At 45.8% G+C, this 24,023-nt stretch overlaps 3 protein-coding genes across 24 annotated transcripts in view; 2 read left to right on the forward strand and 1 right to left on the reverse strand.

Moving 5' to 3' along the window:
• RNF10 (ring finger protein 10) overlaps positions 1–18,067 on the forward strand; it is a 46,357-nt gene extending 28,290 nt beyond the window's left edge. For 4 of the 7 annotated variants that reach the window (XM_015431640.4, XM_005572405.5, XM_045366080.3 and 1 more), the window contains 11 exons: positions 1,226–1,386; positions 3,400–3,525; positions 3,802–4,078; positions 4,265–4,398; positions 5,996–6,113; positions 6,352–6,453; positions 7,737–7,892; positions 12,133–12,233; positions 16,812–16,869; positions 16,973–17,131; positions 17,774–18,067. In XM_015431640.4, coding sequence (XP_015287126.1) covers positions 1,226–1,386; positions 3,400–3,525; positions 3,802–4,078; positions 4,265–4,398; positions 5,996–6,113; positions 6,352–6,453; positions 7,737–7,892; positions 12,133–12,233; positions 16,812–16,869; positions 16,973–17,131; positions 17,774–17,850 — 1,469 coding nt within the window. In that variant the 3' untranslated portion in view covers positions 17,851–18,067. Of the gene's footprint in view, positions 1–1,225; positions 1,387–3,399; positions 3,526–3,801; positions 4,079–4,264; positions 4,399–5,995; positions 6,114–6,351; positions 6,454–7,736; positions 7,893–12,132; positions 13,635–13,965; positions 14,375–16,811; positions 16,870–16,972; positions 17,132–17,773 lie in introns of those variants that run through there. The other 3 variants (XR_012420761.1, XR_010579623.2, XR_012420760.1) reach the window with 2 other exon arrangements.
• Positions 18,068–20,205: 2,138 nt separating this feature from the next.
• POP5 (POP5 homolog, ribonuclease P/MRP subunit) lies at positions 20,206–22,549 on the reverse strand. Of its 15 annotated transcripts, none has more exons than XM_074008067.1 (5): positions 22,490–22,549; positions 22,143–22,404; positions 20,929–21,078; positions 20,674–20,807; positions 20,206–20,575 (listed from the first exon to the last, which is right to left on the reverse strand). In XM_074008067.1, exons 3-5 carry the CDS (start codon positions 21,036–21,038, stop codon positions 20,481–20,483), a joined length of 339 nt encoding a protein of 112 aa, XP_073864168.1. In that variant the 5' UTR covers positions 21,039–21,078; positions 22,143–22,404; positions 22,490–22,549; the 3' UTR covers positions 20,206–20,480. The 15 variants fall into 14 exon arrangements, 9 of the variants coding, with proteins under 9 accessions (XP_005572464.1, XP_073864166.1, XP_073864168.1 ...); XR_012420763.1 differs by having other exon boundaries at positions 22,262–22,404; XR_012420764.1 differs by having other exon boundaries at positions 20,674–20,757.
• Positions 22,550–22,710: 161 nt separating this feature from the next.
• The window catches only part of CABP1 (calcium binding protein 1), an 87,006-nt gene continuing 85,693 nt past the window's right edge, over positions 22,711–24,023 (forward strand). For both annotated transcript variants that reach the window (XM_065524890.1, XM_074008062.1), the window contains exon 1: positions 22,711–22,882. In XM_065524890.1, coding sequence (XP_065380962.1) covers positions 22,796–22,882 — 87 coding nt within the window. In that variant the 5' untranslated portion in view covers positions 22,711–22,795. The remainder of the gene's footprint in view (positions 22,883–24,023) is intronic.

Below are 24,023 nucleotides of genomic sequence, written 5' to 3' on the forward strand. Positions count from 1 at the left end.
TTGGTTAATGAACATACTGTCATGTCATTAACTCTTTTTTTTTTTTTTTTTTGAGATGGAATCTCACTTTGTCGCCCAGGCTGGAGTGCAGTGGCATGGTCACGGTTCACTGCAGCCTCGACCTCCTAGGCTCAAGAAATTCTCCTGCCTCAGCCTGCCATTAATTAATTAATTACAATTTAATTTAAATTTAATTTAAAAATTAAAATTTTAATTTAAAAATGTTAACTGGGCATGGTGGTGTAGTTAATTTTTTATTTTTGGCAGAGATGAGGTCTTGCTGTGTTGGTAGGCTGGTCTTGAACTTCTTTTTTTTTGAGATGGAGTCTCGCTCTCTTGCCCATTCTGGAGTGCAGTGGTGTTATCTCGGCTCACTGCAACCTCCACGTCCCAGGTTCAAGAGATCTGCCTCAGCCTCCTGAGTAGCTGGGATTACAGGCTCCCATCACCATACTCAGCTAATTTTTTGTATTTTTAGTAGAGATGGGGTTTCTCCATGTTGGCCAGGCTGGTCTCGAACTCCTAGCTTCAGGCAACCCACCTGCCTCAGCCTCCCAAAGTACTGGGATTACAGGTGTGAGCCACTGCGCTGGGCCACCATTTCTTTATTCTTTATTGTTGGTTTTACTGGTTGGTTTGAGCTTTTCTTTTCTTTTTCTTTTTTTTTTTTTTTTTGAGACAGAGTTTTGCTTTTGTTGCTCAAGCTGGAGTGCAGTGGCATGATCTTGGCTCACTGCAACCCCTGCCTCCCGGGTTCAAGCAGTTCTCCTGCCTCATCCTCCCGAGTAGCTGGGATTACAGGCATGCACCACCACGCCCAACTGATTTTTTGTATCTTTAGTAGAGACGGGGTTTCACCATGTTGGTCAGGCTAGTCTCGAACTCCTGACCTCAAGTGATCCACCCGCCTTGACCTCCCAAAGTGCTGGGATTACAGGTGTGAGCCACGGTGCCTGGCTGGTTTGAGTTTTTCTGATATTACATACAATGCTGTAATAATAAACGTTGTGTGACTAAAGTTTAGACTGCATCTCTGGGTTTCTTAGATTTCTTGTATCAAGAACAGAGCTACAGACCTTATTTTAAGACTGTTGTTAAATTATTTTCTTAGGGAATTATCCCATTTTCACCCCAAAGAAAAGGCTGTATTTGAAAATTCCTATTTAGCTACACCGTCATGAACTTTGAGTGTTGCATTTCTTTGATCTTGCTGGCCTTCTTATAGATGAACAACACAGCCAGTACTCCAAGTTGCTGCTGGCCTCTAAGGAGCAGGTGCTGCACCGGGTAGTTCTGGAGGAGAAAGTAGCACTAGAGCAGCAGCTGGCAGAGGAGAAGCACACTCCCGAGTCCTGCTTTATTGAGGCAGCTATCCAGGAGCTCAAGGTGAGAGGATGCATTGAAGACGCTAAAACCTTTTCACTCTCTCGGCATTCTCTGGTGAAAACCAGAAATGCTAAACCTTTTCACTGTGTTGGGGGTGAGTTGATGGACACTGGGGTTAAATTAGTTCCATTCCACATTTAAGACAATAAGCAGAAAATGTCTAAAAAAGCCAATTTGTTTTGAGCTTTGTTTGATGACAGCAGAGAAGGTTTAACCTAGGGCTTTTAAAGCTCTTTCTAGAGCTGAAAGGAGCAAGTCAAAATGATTTTATAACTAATTGTGACAGTGGAGTTTTTTAGATTAGCTATGTTCTTAAAGCAAGGAAGAGTTTTTTGTTTTCTGGGAAAATACTTAGGGTTCTATTCTAGAGGTGTTTTGAGAGACATTGTGGAGAAAGTATTACGGCCTGCCCAGTATGCCTTAGGAGTGCCTGAAATGGCAATAATTACACAAGGATAGAATTCCTTGGGTCTTGGATCTTCCACAACAGGAAATTTTGAAGCATCACAACCACTGGTTGTTAGGCTCCGTCTTGAGATACTGATTGCATAGGTTAAGCTCAGTAGGCTCAGTAATTTGCATTATAACAAGTTCTAGGGTGATTCTGATGGCTGCTCATCCCCAGACCACACTACTGGAACCACTGATCTAGCTTAGAGCAGTAGAAGCCCATATTTATTGAGTGATTAGCATTTGATAGGACCGGTGCTATGCACATTTATCTCACTTAAACTTCTAGTGTGGTAGATAGCACTATCCCCTTTCATGGATGAGGAAACAGAATCACGGGTTGGGTAATTTGCTAGTAAGGGATGCAGCTGGTATTTGAATTCCCTTCTCCCTGACTCCTAAGGGATCCTTGGGTAGAGTCCTGTATATTTAACTTTTGCTTTCTTACTATAATACATTGCAGCCATATTTGTTCAAATGCCATTACAGGCATAAGAAAGGCTACATAGAATTAGAACTGTCCAGGCTGAGGTGGGTGGGCCTACTACTCTGGGCCTCTGTCTGAGCATAGTTTGTAAAAACTAGGTTAGTTTCATATTCTTAGATTTCTGTTCTGGAAGTTTTTTGTAGTGTTGTCAGTGTCAGATTCTCTTTTTTTTGTTTGTTTTGTTTTAACTTTTAAGTTCAGGGGTACAAATGCAGGTTATGTCATGGGGGTTTGTTATACAGATTCTCACCCAGGTATTAAGCTTAGTGCCCATTAGTTATTTTTCCTGATCCTCTCCCTCCTCCCACTCTGCACCCTCTGGTAGGTCTCAGTGTTTGTTCCCCTCTGTGTCCGTGTTTTTCATCATTTAGCTCCACTTGGAAGTGAGAACATGCATGCGATATTTAGTTTTTCTTTTTTTTTTTTTTTTTTGGGACGGAGTTTCACTCTTGTTGCCTAGGCTGGAGTGCAGTGGTGTGATCTTGGCTCATCACAACCTCTGCCTCCCAGGTTCAAGTGATTCTCCTGCCTCAGCCTCCCGAGTAGCAGGAATTACAGGCATGCCCCACCATGCCTGGGTTATTTTGTATTTTTAGTAGAGATGGGGTTTCGCCATGTTGGTCAGGGTGGTCTTGAACTCCCAACCTCAGGTGATTCGCCCACCTCAGCCTCCCAAAGTGCTGGGATTATAGGCATGAGCTACCACACCTGGCCGTATGTGTCTTCATAGTAGAATGATTTATATTCCTTTGGCTATATACCCAGTAATGGGATTGCTGGGTGAAATGGTGTTTCTGTCTTTTTAGGTCTTTGAGGAATCACCACACTGGCTGAACTAATTTACATTCCCCAGTGTCAGATTCTAAGCAGATTCCAATTCTTAGTGGGTATTGCATGCTTTTTGCTTCCTGTTTCTCTCAAAGTTGAGATATTTAAGCACCTAACCTCCTTCCCATTGGGTCTCATTGCCTTTTAACTTTTGGTCCTGTTGAGAGGCCATTCTAAGCCCTTGCCCTTCAAGCTAAGTGTGTTTCTGGAAACTTAACCTTCTCTGGTGTTTTCTCTGGCCACGCTAGACTCGGGAAGAGGCTCTGTCGGGATTGGCTGGAAGCAAAGGGGAGGTCACTGGTGTTGTGGCTGCTTTGGAACAACTGGTGCTGATGGCTCCGTTGGCGAAGGAGTCTGTTTTTCAACCCAGGAAGGTTAGTGTGTTCCTGTTACTAAGTGGCTGCCATTCCTCAAATGCTGTCATTGAGCTGGTAGGCATTACTGTGAGATCTAAACCTTCTCAAGAGAAGAGGGGACAATGAGTATTTTCTGTATGCTTGTTACTAGTTCTTTCCCCAGGGGTGTTAAATCAGTGAACACGACAGCTAAGATAAACATCTAGGGAGCTTGGTTCTTAGGCCTACATTTGCCACATTGCTTTCGGAAAGCAGGAGATATACTTTCTGTTGATCTAGAGTTTGCTGTAACAGGGTGTGCTGGAGTATCTGTCTGCCTTCGATGAAGAAACCACGGAAGTTTGTTCTCTGGACACTCCTTCTAGACCTCTTGCTCTCCCTCTGGTAGAGGAGGAGGAAGCAGTGTCTGAACCAGAGCCTGAGGGGTTGCCAGAGGCCTGTGATGACTTGGAGTTAGCAGATGACAATCTTAAAGAGGGAACCATTTGCACTGAGTCCAGCCAGCAGGAACCCATCACCAAGCCAGGCTTCACACACCTCAGCAGCTCTCCTTGTTACTACTTTTACCAAGGTGAGGGTGCCTGAGGAGAGGGCTGGGTTGCCACAGAGGTGTTTCAGATGCGACCCTGCGCTGTAAGCAGAGGAGCGCCACTAGGTCCAGGGGCTTGGGTGGCTTGAGCCCTTGGGCATGGGGAGGGGTGAGGGGCCTTCTGGGGACTGGCCGAGACTGGTGTGTGATAGAGCCTCTTGTCCTCAGCGGAAGATGGGCAGCACATGTTCCTGCACCCCGTGAATGTGCGCTGTCTCGTGCGGGAGTACGGCAGCCTGGAGAGGAGCCCCGAGAAGATCTCAGCAACTGTGGTGGAGATTGCTGGCTACTCCATGTCTGAGGTGAGGCCTTCCTCTAGAAATGGAGGGTCAGGCAGCAATATTAACCTAATCTCTTTGAGGTAGGCTTAGCCATCCTAAGTTCACAAACCTTCAAGGCCTTTAGTTTTTGTATTTTTAGTCTTCCTGTCAGTGATGGTGCTGTGAATTCTTTGTAAGTGAGGTGCCCCCTCAGCATGAGTGCTGCTCCCTGCTTCATTGATTGTAGTTTGGAGATGTAGATATTTCCTCCTTTTATTCAAGATGGAGTTTATGTGTCTCCCAGGCTGGAGTGCAGTGGCGCGATCTCGGCTCACTGCAAGCTCCGCCCCCTGGGTTCACGCCATTCTCCCGACTCAGCCTCCCAAGTAGCTGGGACTACATCCCGACTCAGCCTCCCAAGTAGCTGGGACTACAGGCGCCCGCTACCACGCCCGGCTAATTTTTTTGTATTTTTAGTAGAGACGGGGTTTCACCGTGTTAGCCACGATAGGCAAATTTGTTGTAAGATTTAAAATTAGACTCTTTGAGTACTATAAATTTTTCATCAAACATGCAGGAGAAGAATAGAAACGAAAATAAATGGGCTGGGTGTGGTAGCTCACACCTGTAATCCCAGCACTTTTGGGAGGCTTAGGCAGGCAGATTGCTTGAGGCTAGGAGTTTCAGACCAGCCAGGGCATTTCTACAAAAGATACAAAAAAAATTAGCTGGGTGTGATGATGTGCACCTGTAGTGCCAGCTACTCAGGAGGCTGAGGCAGAAGGATGACCTTAGCCCGGGAGATCAAGTCTGCAGTGAGCTGGCCTGGGTGACAGAGCAAGACCATGTCTCAGAAAAAAAAAGAAAAAAAGAAAATATTGGGCTTCATTTCTACTATTTCAGGCCAAGTGTCTTTTAGTAGGGAGATCTGCTTTATCTTCCTTCCCAGTTATTCTGTCAGTGGTTCCCACTTTTTTTTTTTTTTTTTTTTTTTTGAGACGGAGTCTCGCTCTGTCACCCAGGCTGGAGTGCAGTGGCCGGATCTCAGCTCACTACAAGCTCCGCCTCCCGGGTTCAGGCCATTCTCCTGTGTCAGCCTCCTGAGTAGCTGGGACTACAGGCGCCCGCCACCTTGCCCGGCTAGTTTTTTGTATTTTTTAGTAGAGACGGGGTTTCACTGTGTTAGCCAGGATGGTCTCCATCTCCTGACCTAGTGATCCGCCCGTCTCGGCCTCCCAAAGTGCTGGGATTACAGGCTTGAGCCACCGCGCCCGGCCCCCACTTTTTTTTTGTTCTGTTTTTCCGCCAACAAATAACTTTTTATCTTTGCTGTTCATCCCCCTCAGCTGTGGGCCCTTAAAAATCAGAAACAGCTGATTGGTTTTAGATTATTTGTTGCCGGACTCAATTCACTCCTTTGCAGCACAAACCAAAAATAACGGGATTTGGTTGCTTATTCCACCTTGCTGTAGGTTGACAGTTTCTCTTTGACTTTTCAAAATGAGGATAATTGAGCACTACTGTTTTCAGCCCCAGTGCTGGCTGTGTTATGTATATATTGTTGGATATCTGGGTTAGGACCCCCTGCTTTCAGAGTTAGGTTTGCTTTAGTTGAGTATTGGTCCTTTTTCCAATGTAGGATGTTCGACAGCGTCATAGATACCTCTCTCACTTGCCACTCACCTGTGAGTTCAGCATCTGTGAACTGGCTTTGCAACCTCCTGTGGTCTCTAAGGAAACCCTAGAGATGTTCTCAGGTGAGAATGCCCCTGCTCTGCTTCTCTTTATAGTAGGATTCAAGGATGCTTGTGGCTAGAAATCCAGTGTGGGAGGAAACTTACGGAACTGTATCATGAATCCTAGTGCCTCCTAAACACTTCATCTGTTCATCTAGTCCAGCTGGGCCTACTGGTGTGGGCTTAGCTGCTAATACTGGGAGGAGGTGATGGGTAGGTTGTCCTGGGTCTACCTCTTTACAACCTGACCAATCCGCAGATGACATTGAGAAGAGGAAACGTCAGCGCCAAAAGAAGGCTCGGGAGGAACGCCGCCGAGAGCGCAGGATTGAAATAGAGGAGAACAAGAAACAGGGCAAGTGTAAGTTCAGGAACTCTCATCTTTGACTAGTACTGCTGTACATCATTGTCTGGAACTCTGTCTGAGACCTGGGAGCCAGACCTTAGCGACTTGTTTTCTTCAGCTTTTAAATGTGAATCATGAGAGCACCTCCTTAATAGTCTTGCTTGGAAATGTAATGAGTTAATATGGGTCAAAGTGCCTAGCACATAGTAAAGATGAAGATGAAATTCAGCGTTGGTAATAGTGGGCGATATAAACCTGTTCAAGAGATGGGAATTGGGGCTTTGCTAAGAATGCTGGGGGCCATTGTTCCCCATGCTTTCTGGATCGCTGACTGTATTAAAGCTGATAGCTGTACACAGCAGGTCTGCCAGGAGGGTCTGATAAGATGGAAACCTTGATAGACTAGGAAGTGCAGGAAGTTGGATTTAAGAGATCTTTCATAGCAGTAAGCACAGCCTTTTGATCTGGTTCTTCAAAATAAGCTTTATTGAATCCAGGAGATTAGTGTGACATGAGGTCCCGTTATCCACCAGAAAACAAGGAATTGAGTCCTTGGCCAAGAAAAGCACTGTGGTATTTTGACTCCATATGGCATGGAAACATACATTCTATATCTCAAGTGGGGTAAGTGTGTACTTGGGGTCCCAACACTGTGTAGGTGTTTGGCACATGTCCTGAACTTTGAGAAAACTGATATTTCAGGAATAGGATTTTTTGTTTTAACCTTTTTATTATGGAAATATCAAGACAAGTAGAACAGTGTAATTAACCCCCATGTTTGTCACCCAGCCTCAATTACTAATCGTTAGAACAAAGTTAACTATATTAAAGACATTATAGAAGGACAGTATTGTAAATTTGGGTTTTAGCTTGTCTGCATCCTCTAGATCTTTTGGGGATATGCATGTATGGTGTCTTCAACTGTTGGAAACTATTTGAAAAATTTAGGCCAGGCGTGGTGGTTCACATCTGTAATCCCAACACTTTGGGAGGCCAGGATGGGCAGATCATTTGAGCTCAGGAGTTCAAGACCAGGCTGGGCAACATGGTGAAACCTCGTCTCTTTAAAAATTCAAAAAATTAGCTGGGCATGGTGGCACGTGCCTGTGGTCCCAGCTACTCAGGAGGCTGAGGTAGGAGGATCGCTTGAGCCTGGGAGGCAGAGGACGCAGTGAGCAGAGATCGTACCACTACACTCCAGCTTGGGTGACAGAGTGAGACCCTGTCTCAAAAAAGAAAAAAAAAAAAAATTGAAGAATTCTATGAATGGGTTTACGAGGGTTATCTTTCTTTTGCAGACCCAGAAGTCCACATTCCCCTCGAGAATCTACAGCAGTTTCCTGCCTTCAATTCCTATACCTGCTCCTCCGATTCTGCTTTGGGTCCCACCAGCACCGAGGGCCACGGGGCCCTCTCCCTTTCTCCTCTCAGCAGAAGTCCAGGTTCCCATGCAGGTAAACAGGTGAAATTTAATAAATTCACCCATCCGGTAGACCTTATGCAAAGCTTTGGTGTCTGAATTTACAATCCCGGCCCACCCAGCATGGTGTGGACTTCAGGAGCATAACCTTACTTTGGTAGTCCTGAGGTACATCAAATTCTTAATGTTTATTCATCCTTCCCACTTGCTATGCTGACTGCTTTACCCTGCCCGCTTCTAAGCACCTCAAGGAGCTCTTTAGGCAGGATAGTTGAACCTGGATTCTTCCCTTTGACCCAGCTGTTTTTGTTTCTAGTTTTTATGTTTGAGATACTCCCCTGTATGCCTAAACCTCTTTGTACATGTCTTTTTATTGAAGCATTGTTTATAATAGCTCCAAAAAAAGAAAAAGGTTGGAAAGCCTACCAATAAGAAAATGACTAAATTATAGTATTTATATTATAAAATATTCCACACCAAAAGGCCGGACGTGGTGACTCATGCCTGTAATCCTGAGCACTTTGGGAGGCCGAGGTGGGTGGATCATGAGGTCAGGAGTTCAAGACCAGCCTGACCAACACCGTGAAACCCTGTCTCTACTGAAAATACAAAACTTAGCTGGGCATGGTGGCAGGTGCCTGTAGTCCCAGCTATTCAGGAGGCTGAGGCAACAGAATTGCTTGAACCTGGGAGGCAGAGGTCGCAGTAGACAAGGTTATACCACTGCACTCCAGCCTGGGCAACAGAGAGACTTTGTCTCAAACAAAAAAAAACATTCACACCTGTCGAAGAAGGGAATAGTTCTATTCATGTACTAATGGGAAGGTAATTTGTAGAACAAGAATAAATATTTGTAGGTTTTTAAAAAAAACACCACCACCACAAAACTAAAGCATTTCATTATGGGTTTATATTTATATATATATGTAAATGCATAGAAAAACTTCTGCTAGAAGGCAGGGGAGGAAATAAAAACATATGAAATGTATAGAGGAGAATTGAAGGCCAGGCACGGTGGCTCACACCTGTAATCTCAGCAGTTTGGGAGGCCGAGGTGGGCAGATCCCCTTGAGCTCAGGCGTTCAAGACCAACAAAATTTTGTCTCTACAAAAAATACAAAATTAAAAAAAACAAAAACAAAAAATACAAAATTTAGCCGGGTGTGGTAGTGTGCACCTGTAGTCCCAGCTACTCGGGAGGCTGAGGTGGGGGTGTGGCTTGAGTGAACCTAGGAGGCAAAGGTTGCAGTGAGCCCAGATTGGGCCACTGCACTCCAGCCTGGGCAACACGGCCAGACCCTGTGGAAAAAAAAAAAATACTGAGACAGATGTGTTCCAAATTGGTGGTAGTGTTACATTCTAAGGAATGAGATTGGATTGAAATGTTCAAATGGGCCTTTAGTCTTAAAAAAGTTTGTCTTATATATAAAGAATGTTTAAAGTGTTATGAAATTAAACACTTAAAGAGCTACTATAATTTCAGAGAATTCTCTTTTGTGATCTTCGTCTGATAAGCCTGGCAGATGGCTTTTTTTTTTTTTTTTTTGAGATAGAGTCTAGCTTTGTCACCCAGGCTGGAGTGCACTGGTGCAGTCTCAGCTAACTGCAACCTCTGCCTCCTGGGTTCAAGCAATTCTCCGGCCTCAGCCTCCTGAGTAGCTGGGATTACAGGTGTGCGTCACCAAGCCTGGCTAATTTTTGTATTTTTAGTAGAGACAGAGTCTCTCCATGTTGGCCAGGCTGGTCTCGAACTCCTGGCCTCAAGTGATCTGCCTGCCTCAACCTCCCAAAGTGCTGGGATTGCAGGTGGGAGCTGCTGCGCCCAGCCTGTTTGCTTTTAAGAGATAGCGTCTTGCTCAGTGCTGTGGTGCAATCATAGCTCACTGCAATCTTGAACTCCTGGGCTCAAGTGATCCTGCCTGAGCTTCCCAGAGTGCTGGGATTACCGGTGTGAGCCACTGCACCTCGCCAAGAGAGATACTTTTTGATGCTTATGACTGATTTCTCAGGCATTCTTGTTTTTTGTTTTGTTTTGTTTTAGATGGAGTTTCACTTTTGTTGCCCAGGCTGGAGTGCAATGGTGCAATCTCGGCTTACTGCAACCTCCGCCTCCTGGGTTCAAGCGATTCTCCTGCCTCAGCCTCCCAGTAGCTGGGATTATAGGCACGCGTCATCACACCTGGCTAATTTTGTATTTTTAGTAGAGACAGGGTTTCTCCATGTTGGTCAGGCTAGTCTTGAACTCCCGACCTCAGGGGATCCGCCAGCCGACCTCAGGTAATCCACTTGCCTTGGCCTCCCAAACTATTGGAATTACAGGCGTGAGCCACCGCGCCTGGCCTCTGTAGGGCATTCTTAACAAAGTGTCCATCATTGGAATATTTAAAACTTTTGGTGATCATTGTATTCATATGCATATCATTTTGCAGATTAGGAACCTGTGGCTGAGGCAGGTACTTAGTGGCAAGAACTGGGATTAGAACCTGGTTCTTGAGGACTGCACTACTGTGACGCTCTTCTGCTTAACTGAGAAAGGAGCATATGAAGGACTGTGGCAGATCATTAAATACATTATTTGTGATATGCATTTTTTTTTTCTTTTTTTTTGAGATAGGGTCTTGCTCTGTCGCCCAAGCTGGAGTACAGTGGTACAATCTCGGCTCACTGCAATCTCTGCATCCCAGGTTGAAGCAATTCTCGTGCCTCAGCCTCCCTAGTAGCTGGATTACAGGCATGCACCACCATACCCTGCTAATTTTTGTATTTTTAGTAGAGATGGGGTTTCGCCATGTTGGCCAGGCTGGTGTCAAACTCATGGCCTCAAGTGATCTGCCTGCCTCAGCCTCCCAATATGCTGGGATTACAGGCTTGAGCCACTGTGCCCAGCATATCTGTGATACCAAGATTGTGTTTTCACATACTATCCTTCCTGAAAGCTGTTTTTTGTTTTGTTTTGTTTTGTTTTTGATGGAGTCTCACTCTGTCGCCCAGGCAAGAGTGCAGTGGTGCGATTTTGGCTCACTGCAACCTCCCCCTCGTGGGTTCAAGCAATTGTCCTGCCCCAGCCACCCGAGTAGCTGGGACTACAGGCGTGTGCCACCATGCCTGGCTAATTTTTTGTATTTTTAGTAGAGATGGGGTTTCACCGTGTTAGCCAGGATAGTCTCGATCTCCTGACCTTGTGATCCTCCCGCCTCAACCTCCCAAAGTGCTGGGATTACAGGCATGAGCCACCACACCCAGCTGTGTGTTTTTTGGGGTTTTTTTTGTTTGTTTGTTTATGATGGAGTTTTGCTCTGTCACTCAGGCTGGAGCACAATGGCATGATCTTGGTTCACTGCAACCTCCACTTCCCAGGTTCAGGTGATTCTCCTGTCTCAGCCTCTCAAGTACTCAAGTAGCTGGGATTACAGGTGTCCACCACCATGCCCAACTAATTTTGTATTTTTAGTAGGGATGGGGTTTCACCACCTTGGCCAGGCTTGTCTTGAACTCCTGACCTCAGGTGATCTGCCCGCTTCAGCCTCCCAAGTGCTGGCATTACAGGCGTGAGCCACTGCACCCGGCTTTTCTGAAAGTTTAAGCTCGGAATGTATTTAAGCAAGAGCAATTGGCTGGTCTTAGTAATAAGAGTACTGACCATGGGAGGGCCTGCTGCTGGGGAGAGAACAGGGCCCTTCTTGTCCAACACTGTTCAGGGTAGTGGATAGACTCATCTGTGGGAAGTGTTCAGCTGTAGTCAGAAAGGATAGAGAAGTGTATTACCTCGGGAGTATCGGGGGAAAGTTTGCACCCTCATGCTGGATCTTGTTGATGTGTCTTGGATTCTGATTGAGTATTCCCAGGTCATAGTGTCTACTATCGGGAATGTAAAGGCTGAGCTGATTAAAATTTTATCTTTTTCTTGGAGGTGTTTCATACGTGTAAAATCAGTCCCTGACAGTACCTAGCCTTGAGAGCCAGCCTTTGTGAAAAGTGTCACATTTCAAAAGCAGAGACTTTTTCTTATGGTAGGAGTAGATTCTACCGTGACTCCTAGTGTTACTGTAACCATGAAGCTTTTCCCTCTTCCTAGGGTCACTGATTTCACAGGTGATATTGTTGGCTTTTTAAGAACATGGGAGAGTTGAAAGTTGGATCAATGTTTGTTTTTTTTTTTTTTTGAGGGGATGATTTGTAATTTTCCAGACCTGACTCAGGGCTCACTCATCTCTCTTGTTAAGGACACTCCTTGGAACGTGACGAATATAATCAGGTCTCTGGTTCCCTTTCAGACTTTCTGCTGACCCCTCTGTCACCCACTGCCAGTCAGGGCAGTCCCTCATTCTGCGTTGGGAGTCTGGAAGAAGACTCTCCCTTCCCTTCCTTTGCCCAGGTAAATCCTTTGCTTGTGAAGCAGCCCAAGGGTATTTAACATGAACTCTGCTGCTCATTATTATGGGAACCTCCTCCAGGGATTGTTACCTCTCATTCTAATACGGCTGGACAAATTGAGTCATCTGATGGGTAGGAGGGAAGTTCACTGCCTGTCGGAGCTTTTGGCAGTGTGGAGTTGGCTGAGGGCAGATTATGTCATGGACGTCCCCTCTGTTGGAAAAGGAGAGACTTAACAGGCTAATGTTGCACTGATTCTAATAATCATGGGAGGCTTTCTTAAGAGGAAAGCTAGTGGATTTAGTCCTCAGATGTTATTGTAGACGTACCCAGGAAAGAGGCCAAGAATAGCTGAGGCAGAATCAGAGTTTAGAATATTTTAAAAATCATTTGATACTTGTGTACTGGATACTATTGTAGGGGCTGGGGATACACCATCAATTTTAACTGGTCTCTGGTTCTAGGACCTCTGATTCAGGTGGTATTTATCTGTTACATAAAATAAGCCATTTCTCTTTACTTTGAGAGGGGAAGATTGTGTTGGTTATACTGCAACTAGCCAAAGCAGCTTCCTTGGAGCTGGGTGGGGGGATGATAGGCTAGTGAGGCTTGCTGTGAAACCGCTTTATTAATCTCTAAGATAACAAGCAATACTCAGCATTCCTGCATTCAGATAAGTGAGGAAGTTGGATGGACAGCTTGACATGTGCCCTTGTAAGAAGTCCGTATTAACTTCTTTGGGGCTAGTGTAGAATCATTATCTTGACAATTCTTTAGACAGTTGATATGGATGTTTCTTATATGATTATAGCAGTTTGTACTGAGAAATAAGAATTGAGCTTTGGTAAGGAGGATTCTAAAGTCAAGGAACATGAAATAATTGTGGGGGTGAGGTGGGAAGGGAGGGGATCCTGAAAACTGCTGGACTTAAGAGGTGATTGGCAAGTAGCTCCCAGGAGTTATGCCAAATACTTTTTTTTTTTTTGAGGTGAAGTCTTGCTCCTGATCACCAGGCTGGAGTGCAATGACGCAATCTCGGCTCACTGCAACCTCCACCTCCCGGGTTCAAGTGATTCTCTTGCCTCAGCCCCCTGAGTAGCTGGGGTTGGGTTACAGGTGCCTGCCATCATGCCGGGCTAATTTTTGTATTTTTAGTAGAGACAGGGTTTTACCATGTTGGCCAGGCTGGTCTTTTTTTTTTTTTTTTTTTTTTTTTTTTTTTTTAACTAGGCTTTATTGCTATTGCTTTTTTCCTTTCAACTTTATTTTGGAAAACTTCACACTTAGAGTTGAAAGAATAGTATTATGAACACTTATACTTTTGACCTAGATTCACTAATTGTTGTTATTTTGCTGTTATATATTTGCTTTCTCTTTTTTCTGTGTTGAAAAGAAGTTGCAGGCCGGGCGCGGTGGCTCAAGCCTGTAATCCCAGCACTTTGGGAGGCCGAGACGGGCGGATCACGAGGTCAGGAGATCGAGACCATCCTGGCTAACACAATGAAACCCCGTCTCTACTAAAAATACAAAAAAACTAGCCGGGCGAGGTGGCGGGCGCCTGTAGTCCCAGCTACTCGGGAGGCTGAGGCAGGAGAATGGCGTAAACCCGGGAGGCGGAGCTTGCAGTGAGCCGAGATAGCGCCACTGCACTCCAGCCTGGGCGACAGAGCGAGACTCCGTCTCAAAAAAAAAAAAAAAAAAAAAAAAAAAAAAAAAAAGAAAAGAAGTTGCAGATATCATGAATGATACTTTACCACTAAGTACTTAGGAGATACATGCCAAAGAAAGTGGGATATTCGCCTATAGAACCACAATGATCACATTAGAGAAATTCCACTGCCATAATAGTATCTAATATGGTGCATATTTCTGTCTCCCCATTTGTCTCAGTGTCCTTTATTTTCAACTCAGGGCAGAATCCCATTACTCACTGCATTTAGTTGTCAAGTCTCTTTAGTCTCCTTTGATCCGTTCCTTTGCCCATATCCCCTCTTTTTTTTTTTTCCCTTCCCATGGCCAGTTTCATAGACTATCTTACAGTTTGGACTTGTATGATTTCTAATGAATGGATTCAAACGTTTTGGTAAGAATAAAGGTGACATTTTGATTACCTTTTAAGAGTAAAACAATTCACATGTCAAACTATTTGGATGCTGTCTCAGTCCATTTGTGTGGCTATAAAAGATTACTCGAGGCCAAGTCATTTATCAAAAAAAAAAAAAAAAAAAAAAAGTTTATTTGGCTCATGACTCTGCCGGCTGGAGAACTGGGCATCTGGTGAGTGCTTCAGACTGCTTCCACTCATGGTACACAAAGTGAAGGGGTCCCTGCTTGTGAAGAGATCACATGGCAAGAGAGGAAGCAAGGCGGGGAGGAGGTGGCAGCCTGTTTTAAAACAACCGTGTTCCTGTGCCCAGTTTCAAAATAACCTTCAGCCAAGCTATTGAAGCAGACTTCATGAAACTGGACACACCAGCTACTTCAGATCCCTTCTGTGGTAAGGGCAGAGGCTGGAGTGCTCAGGGCTATCAAACACACACAAATGTACTGCCATTCCCACTTGAATCCAGTGGCAGACATCACTCTCAGCTCTTTCAGGAATGAATGTGAGAATAGTTCTCCCATTCCCCAGGGAGGGCATTAATCTGTTCATGAGGGGTCCATCCCCCCTGACCCAAACACCTCCCATTAGGTCCCCACTTCCAATATTGGGGATCAGATTTTAACATGAGGCTTGGGAAGGTCAAATGTGTAAGCCATAGGAGACCCAAACTCCTAGAGACAAAGGGAGAAGTTCACCAAAGTGGAACATAATGAAGAAAGGTTATTTAATGAAATCAGCATCTGCCAACACAAACTCATCTTGAGTAATAGGCATTCCTCACTTTGGATTATATGATTTAAGGACAAGGCACCCCTTCTTGAACCCCATGGGGTTTGTCTCTTGATATTTTTCCAGGAATAAAATGTTCCCTGCCTTTTAAGTGGCATATTTGCAGTTATGGCTCATAGTGGCCTTCAGCAGTTACAAAGCTGGCCTTGGCCAAGTGGAATGAAAATTCCTCAGGGGCATGAGGATTGTTCTGATTTTATTGTCCTTGCAGGAATTTTACTTGGCCTGTGGTTGGATCTGAAAGTTAATGATTGGCCGGGCGCGGTGGCTCAAGCCTGTAATCCCAGCACTTTGGGAGGCCGAGACGGGCGGATCACGAGGTCAGGAGATCGAAACCATCCTGGCTAACACGGTGAAACCCTGTCTCTAATAAAAAATACAAAAAAAAACCTAGCCGGGCGAGGTGGCGGGTGCCTGTAGTCCCAGCTACTCGGGAGGCTGAGGCAGGAGAATGGCGTGAACCCGGGAGGCGGAGCTTGCAGTGAGCCGAGATCTGGCCATTGCACTCCAGCCTGGGTGACACAGCAAGACTCCGTCTCAAAAAAAAAAAAAAAAAAAAAAAAAGTTAATGATTAAGGAGCTATTGGAAAAGCAGACTAAAAGGTAGTGAGGGCTGTTGAAGCAGTATCAGGAGAGAGTTTAGTTTTCATGGCTTTAGGTACCTGAAGTTTAGTAGCCATGTGGTTTAAAACTGGAGGGTACTCAGCTGGGCGCAGTGTCTCATGCCTGTAATCCCAGCACTTTGGGAGGCCAAGGTGGGTTGATCACCTGAGTTCAGGAGTTCAAGACCAGCCTGACCAACATGGAGAAATCCAGTCTTTACTAAAAATACAAAAATTAGCTGGGCATGGTGGTGCATGCCTGTAATCCCAGCTACTCAGGGGGGTGAGGCAGGAGAATCGCTTGAACCTGGGAGGCAGAGGTTGCAGTGAGTCAAGATTTGTGCCATTGCACTCCAGCCTGGGTAACAAGAGCGAAACTCCATCTCAAAACAAAAAAAAAACTGGAGGGTACTAGGCCGGGCACAGTGGCTGAAGCCTGTAATCCCAGCACTTTAGGAGGCCGAGGTGGGTGGATTAACTGACGTCAGGAGTTCAGGACCAGCCTGGCCAACAGAGCGAAACCCCATCTCTACTAAAAAAATCCAAAATTTAGCCAGGTGGGTGCCTGTAATCCCAGCTACTTGGGAAGCTGAGACAGGAGAATTGCTTGAACCCTGGAGGCACAGGTCGCAGTGAGGCGAGATTGTGCCATTGCACGCCAGCCTGGGTGACGAGCAAAACCCTGTCTAAAAAACAAAAACTGGAGGGCACTACCCACTGCTTACTCCGACAGATCGATGTTTTTAGGGGTCTCAAGAAGGGCAGAAAAACTTACCAGAAAGTCAGAATTCCCAATTTGAGGGTCTCAGTAAGAATCTCTTGTGCCTTCTGTGCAGTGTTCTTTACCCATTTCCTAAGGAACAAACAGCTTATGGTTTACTACCTTGTGGGTTTCATTGCCCTTTCCATTAGCCATGATATAGAGGACATGACTAGAACAGTGTGTTAAGGAGAGAAGTACCTGGAAAATCTTTTCAAAGGTGATAGTTGGTTCTGTGCTTCTCCAGTCAGTCAAGGTAGGTCTGGAAAAGAAGTTGGACTAGCTACTTAAATTCTCTCCCCCACTTCTTTCCCACTTTGGCAGATGCTGAGGGTTGGAAAAGCAAAAGCAGATGTGTGGCCCAAAACTGCTCCAAAGAAAGGTGAGGATGGTCCACTGGTGAAGGGGGAGTTTGGCTCCTTTCTATAAAAAGCTGTTTCTAGAAAAAGAGTTGTTTCTATAGTTTTAACACTGTTATTTTTTAGATGAGAACAGCTTAGTTCCTCCTGCCCCTGTGGAGAGCGATGGGGAGAGTGATAATTCAGACCGTGTTCCTGTGCCCAGTTTTCAAAATTCCTTCAGCCAAGCTATTGAAGCAGCCTTCATGAAACTGGACACACCAGCTACTGCAGATCCCCTCTCTGGTAAGGGCAGAGGCTGGAGTGCCCAGGGTTGTCAAACATACTACACATACACTGCCATTCCCGCCTGGATTCAGTGGCAGACATCACTAATTAGGCTGTTTCCCTTCTGAACCCTTCAGCACACTCTAGTGTCATTTAAATAGTACTCCATTTGGTATGTCAGATAGGACCTATTTGCCACTCCAGAGTAATTCATGGCGCCTGAAAGTGAAATTCTGAGGAACTCTTCCAAGATACAGTGGGGTGTACAACCTGTATCCTTTGGAATCTTGAGTTGGTACAGGGTGGCTAATTAGATGGAGGTCAGTCTCAAAGCCTGTTGCACTCTGTTCGTTGACTAGACAAGAATCACATATGTATGGTGTGCTTTGTGCCTAGCACTGTGCTAATTTTATTCTCCCAACAACCACATTAAATGGGTGTACCTCACATTACAGATGGGGAAACTGAGGTCTAGGGAGGTAAAAGTGACTTGCCCAAAGACACCCACTTAGTTATACCAAGACTAGTATTGGAATCTAGGCAGTCTAATTCCAGAGCCTCCACTCTTAGCTCCCACTGTGTGACTTTCAGTCATAAAAACTGGCCAAGGGACAAGGGATGGCATTTTAAGTTAAGCTCTCTTTCTGTGTCTCCCTTTAGAAGAGAAAGGAGGAAAGAAAAGAAAAAAACAGAAACAGAAGCTCCTGTTCAGCACCTCAGTCGTCCACACCAAGTGACACTACTGGCCCAGGCTACCTTCTCCATCTGGTTTTTGGTTTTTGTTTTTTACCCCCATGCTTTTGTTTGGCTGCTGTAATTTTTAAGTATTTGAGTTTGAACGGATTAGCTCTGGGGGGAGGGTGTTTCCACAATGTGAGGGGGAACCAAGAAAATTTTAAATACAGTGTATTTTCCAGCTTCCTGTCTTTACACCAAAATAAAGTATTGACACAAGAGATCTCTTCCTGCCACGGTTTTTAGTTCATTGCCAGCTTAGTCTTTTTGACCCATGTGTAATTAATTTTTCTCAACCCAAAATAAGACTGAATCCCTTCGAGATGCATTAGAGCAGTCCATCCCGGAATGGTGCACACACTGCTCTGCTGTAGCATCATGTCAGGCCTTCCTGGGCTCAGCACACCTCTGTCTTTTAAAAAACAGCTGAATCTTTACTACCTATTTAGTTCTTCTTGTTAAAGAAATGGGTGGGAATAAAATGGATTTAGGACACCCAGTTTGTATTGCAGTTTATTTTTCTTCTGACACATGGCCAGGCTGTGGTACCAGCTTAATGGAGTAGGCTGTCCCTGGCACTTGCATGTGTGAAAGGAGGGTTTTGCCTTTTCTTGGGCATGGCTTGCGTTGGTAAGGAAAGCTGTAACTCATGAAGCCCTGAGACCTGCTACCCCTAAGATCGAGCTTGTTTTAGGTGACTGGCTTGAGTCATAGGAACAGGAGTGTGGTACAGCTGCAGCAGAGCAGGGCCATCTGAAGTGGTAGCATTGCCACCATCTCCCTCTAATCTAGAGCAGTCTTCTTATGCCTTGGTTTGAGCTGAATTTGATGTAAATTCTTTTTCTGCTTAATAAAGTGACCTCTAGGTGTGTTAGAATGCGAAGGCAAATAGTCACAATAAATCACCTGCACAAGCAATGTGAGCTTTTTGTTAAGTTCATTACAGGTGAGCTAGACAAGTTATTTCTTGAATAGGTTAACGTGACAGCTACTGTGATATTGTGGGCTGTCTTTTCTGGTGTCAGGTTTAAATGGTTCTAGAGCTGAGCTTAGCTTTAACCTGCCATTTTAAAAGAAATCCTATCAGGAAATTTCCTGGATGGATGAGGGTGTTCTGGTCTCAAGATGAGGGGGCATGTTGAAGCCAAAATCACCAGTATTTCTGTTAAATGTGTATGGTACTTTCAGTCTCATCCATTGTATTACGGAGAAAACAGATCCCAGAAATGTCGGTAGGTAGTACACCAAATCTGGATCATAAGTCTCTTGCCGTTCCTACTTTCTGTGAGTATGGCAGTCTGACTTGTCTTCAGGGTAAGGCGCTTAAATAAGGAAGAGTAGAACTACAAAAAACTACCTTAAGTTTCTTAAGTGGGCAGCTGCTACATGACCATGCAATAATGATGTCAGGTGAGGCCAGCCCCCGCAACCCCAACTGCAAAAGTTGCATTTTTTGTTTGAGATGGAGTCTCCCTGTGTCACCCAGGCTGGAGTGCAGTGGCGCAATCTCAGCTCACTGCAAGCTCCGCCTCCTGGGTTCATGCCATTCTCCTGCCTCAGCCTCCTGAGTAGCTGGGATTACAGGCACCTGCCACCATGCCCGGCTAATTTTTTGTGTTTGTAGTGGAGACAGGGTGTCACCGTGTTAGGCAGGATGGTCTTGATCTCCTGACCTCGTGATCCGCCCGCCTCAGCCTCCCAAAGTGCTGGGATTACAGGCATGAGCCACCGCGCCCGGCCCAAAGTTGCATTTTTGCAGTTACCTGATTAACTGTTGGCAAGGAATCTGGTATCTATAAGACCCTGTGGTTCAGTACTGAGACGGACTATAGATCTCTGCCAGTTCATTTGCTGTGTCTCAGCTAGTATTTCTATTCCAAATGACTTGTCTTGCTTAGGGCCCATCTTGGGGCCGGGGGTACACAGCTTCAGGTAGAAGGCTAAGTATTGAAAATTTAGGCCAGGCACAGTGGCTCACGCCTTTAATCCCAGCACTTTGGGAGGCCAAGGCAGGCCGATCACTTGAGGCCAGGAGTTCAACAGCAGCCTGGCCAACATGGCAAAACCCTGTCTCTACTAAAAATACAAAAATTAGCCAGGTGTGGTGGTGCACGTCTGTAATCCCAGCTACTTGGAAGGCTGAGGTGGGAGAATTGCTTGAACCCGGGAGGTGGAGGTTGCAGTGAGCGGAGATTGGGCCAGTACACTCCAGCCTGGGTGACAGAGTGAGACTGTCTCAATAAAAAAGTTTAGTACCACACAGGGAGTCACTCTTCCCACCAAGGCTAGGGATAGAGAACAGAGACTTGGCCAAGCATGGACTCCATAAGCCCTTTTTGTAATATAAGTATACTAAATGCCACGGAAACCAAATACATTTATTAAATCTACTCTTAGCCAAGCAATAAAGATGTCTACAGAGTTCACAACCTGCAACACTTAACCAGGGAATGCTAGGTAAAGGCAACTTCAGTTTAACTGAGTACTCTATTTCAAGTGGGTAACATGTCCACTGGTTGGCAGCTATCCAGCTTGGAAAACTGTAGAAGATGCTGTTGCTACCCAGATTGTTCTGTTCAACAAGTGGGCCTGAAGCCTGAGCAGTGTAGCCTGCTGTGTGGTGAGCAGAGGGTCACTCCATTGCTTCTGCAGCCTCCTCACCTGACTCTTCCTCCTCCTCTAGTAAGCAGCTTCTTGTCACAGACTTCTGGATAGCTTCCCGCTCTCCTGGAGAAGGCAGATAGGGATGAAAGATGTCTTTGGGAGTGATTTCTTCAGCTCGAGGTCAGTCACTGCTCAGCGGGCACTGGGCTAGTATTGCTTACCTTCATCAGTGCAGTTCTGCAACAAGATCAACAGCTGTCTCCTGTTGTACTGAATTAGGAACTTCTGACATGTTCTTATTGTACCTGGCATGTGAGTTACTGCGGTCAACAGCTTGTGAAAGGTCTCGACCTTACTTTCAGAGGTAGGGGAAGTGTCCTGTTAGCGGGACAGCAGGAAGACCCACCCACCAGTCTAGACTGAACTCTGAACATGTCACCTATTGAAAATCAGTAGCCATATCACGTCACTCCTACCTCCCACATGTAACGTGTTGAAAAAGCATGGGTAACGGTGTCCTTTGTTCTCCAGGTATGTGATGAAGGGAAGAGCTGACCACACAAGCTGATAGAACTCTTTTCTGCATCGAAGTAGCACTATTCCAGTATAGGCATTGAGGTATCGAACTACAACAGGGAAAAAAAAAAATCATTTCGGAAAATTTTGCTGTGTGTGGTGGCTCACACCTGTAATCCCAGCACTTTGGGAGGCTGAGGCGGGCAGATCACTTTACGTCAGGAGTTCGAGGCCAGCCTGGCCAACATGATGAAAACCCGTCTCTACTAAAAATACAAAAATTAGCCGGGCGTGGTGGTGCATGCATGTAATTCCAGCCACTCAGGAGACTGAGTCATGAGAATCGCCTGAACCCAGGAGGTGGGGGCAGCAGTGACCTGTGATCTCCCTGCTGCACTCCAGCAGCCTGGGCAACAGAAGACTGTGTCTCAAAAAAAAAAAAAAAAAAAAAAACTTTAGAGTAACAGAGCACAAGTGGCACGTAGGATCTATCAGCGAGTAAAAGAGAAAAGCCAAAACACCCACTGTGTTGCACACCACTCAGAACTGGTGAATGAATTTAGGATTTAAAATGCTTTCTAATTCACTAGTTAATTCAATAAATAGGAGCAGGTAGGAGGCGATCCATTTTAATTTAGGAAAAACCCTCGCCTGAAAAATAGGCTGTTTTACTGCAGTTGGGCTCTGTAATTCTTGTAGCAGTCAGCTGAGTCTCACCTGACTTAAGGATGAGTTAAGCCTATCTGCATTTAACTCTCCAGAAGTCAATCCTCAAGCAAGGTAAAAGGGGGAACTAATATAAATGGTGTGGAAGAAGGGCCCCGGGCCCCTCTTTGTCCCGGCTCATCCTGTATTCACATATATTGACGATCATGTGTTCTGTACTTTACCAACTAAGGGCATTCCCAAGGATACTTTCGACAATTTTTTTCCATGTGATGTTAATGTAATCGGTCATAATAGCTCTTACTAGGAACTAGACACAGCTTCCCTCATTTAATTCTCTATCCTATCAAATTCAATCACAACCAATTACAGAAATTACCTGTCAAGCAGGCAAAAAGAGGCCTCTAGCTCAAAGACCCACTGCCTTCGGGCCCCTCCTTTTAGCTCTCTGCTAATTTCGGACTCGTGTGGATCTCTCGCTTGCGGTCCCCGGCGCTTAAAGAGATACCTTACAAAAAACGATGCACGGGCTTGGCCACTCGTGCCCCTTCTTTCTTCCTCCGGCGCCTGCCCCCTCCACGTCCCGCCATCCTCCCGGGTTCCCCTCTTCCCCCAACGCTCTCGCACCCGCGAAGCCGATGGAGCAGGCGGCTGCGCCGAAAGTCCCGTGCACCCTGGCGATAGTGTCCCGTACGAGGCTGCTCAGAACTCGGTCATCGAGGCTTAGGCGGCAGCGGGGGTCGTCAGACACCAATTCGCAGAGCAGGTACCTGCGGCAGACGAGAGGAAGGTGGGCGCTAGCGGCGCCGCGGGGACCTGGCAAGGCGCTGGGTGGGTCTGGAAGGGAATGCTTACCTGTGCTTGAACCGCACCATAGCTGCCTCCGCGCCGTCGGGACCGCTGTGCAAACCGGATGTGGGTTCCGTCCGCGGCCCGTGGGAAGCTTACTTCCGCAGCCTTTCAGCCATTCAGAGAAGGAGACAGGACATGCGGGCGGAGCTAGAAAGTTGAGAGGCCGAACTCTGTGTCAGTCTCCCTCAAGCCCCACCTAACTCTGCGTTTGTAAGCGCGCATGCGTCCTGCGGAGGGTCTCTGACTAGTTTGAGGGCTGAACTTCGGCTTGGAGCGGCTGGGAGCGGTTTGGAGCGGCTTGCAGCTGCGATGGGTGGTTTTGCTGCACACCGGAGTTTACAATACTGTGTAGGATGCAACCGCTGCCCTTGGGGCCCTGGGAACCTTGCAGCACAGGTATGTATGCGAGTACATTCTCTCCCCAAGGTGAACCGTGGAGCTTTTGAGGGCAAGACCCTGCACTTCACAGCCCAGGGATTGACAAACGGGAAATCGGACTCTTATTTTCAGGTTTGAGCTCAGTTTAATTCTTCCATGCAGCTAAATGTGCTATTGCTGTTTGGGCCTTTCAACAATCTTAGGGAGGCGAGTGTGCTGTCTCATTTTTTGTTCGCAGAAACAATACGTGGTCATTGTATTTTCCATTTCTGTTTTCCTTTCCTTTTTTTTTTTTTTTTTTTTTTTTTTAACAGAAAAGCACAAAGAAGCAAATAAATTATAATCCCAGCACTGAGAGAGAATAACTGTTGTCGTGTAGTGTGTTTTCTTCTGTCATTTTCCCCCTGGGCCAGCGGTTCTCAAAGTGTCGTCTGGGGACCCCTGAGATTTCCTAAACTCACTCGGTTTAGGAGTCCCCGAAGCCAAAATTACTTTCATAATAATACTAAGATGTTACTTGTCTTTTTCATTCTCTCAGAGTGAACAGTCAAGTTTTCCAGAGGCTGCTTGACGTGATGACATCACTGCTCTAACAGCTAATGGAATTGTGTATTTTTTAAAAACATTTCTCAACTTTAATGTCCATAGTAAATATAACCCACAAAACTAAAAGCTCTTGGGGATCCTCAGTAACGTGTGTAAAGGGGTCCTGAGACAGAGAAAACAGTTTGAGAACTATGCCCTCTGTTAAATTATGTTTTTTCTTTTATTTTCTTTTTAAGTATTTTTTTAAAAAAGTCTTATGTGGTATTACATAAAATACATATTCTTTTTTTTTTTTTTTTTGAGACGGAGTCTCGCTCTGTCACCCAGGCTGGAGTGCAGTGGCCGGATCTCAGCTCACTGCAAGCTCCGCCTCCCGGGTTTACGCCATTCTCCTGCCTCAGCCTCCCGAGTAGCTGGGACTACAGGCGCCTGCCACCTCGCCCGGCTAAGTTTTTGTATTTTTAGTAGAGACGGGGTTTCACTGTGTTAGCCAGGATGGTCTCGATCTCCTGACCTCGTGATCCGCCCGTCTCGGCCTCCCAAAGTGCTGGGATTACAGGCTTGAGCCACCGCGCCCGGCCAAAATACATATTCTTAAGTGTACATCTCAATG

This window comes from Macaca fascicularis, chromosome 11 (genome assembly GCF_037993035.2).
Source record: "Macaca fascicularis isolate 582-1 chromosome 11, T2T-MFA8v1.1".
NCBI classification, from domain to species: Eukaryota; Metazoa; Chordata; class Mammalia; order Primates; family Cercopithecidae; genus Macaca; species Macaca fascicularis.

What these genes read in the sequence shown, in the direction of transcription:
- POP5 (XM_005572407.4), bottom strand. Translation starts at nt 22,509, where the DNA reads ATGGTGCGGTTCAAGCACAG. An exon ending in CAACACGTTACATGTGGGAG is followed by an intron (nt 20,758 to 20,928) that starts GTAGGAGTGACG and finishes CTCACATGCCAG; the next exon opens with GTACAATAAGAACATGTCAG. An exon ending in GCAGAACTGCACTGATGAAG is followed by an intron (nt 20,576 to 20,673) that starts GTAAGCAATACT and finishes TGCCTTCTCCAG; the next exon opens with GAGAGCGGGAAGCTATCCAG.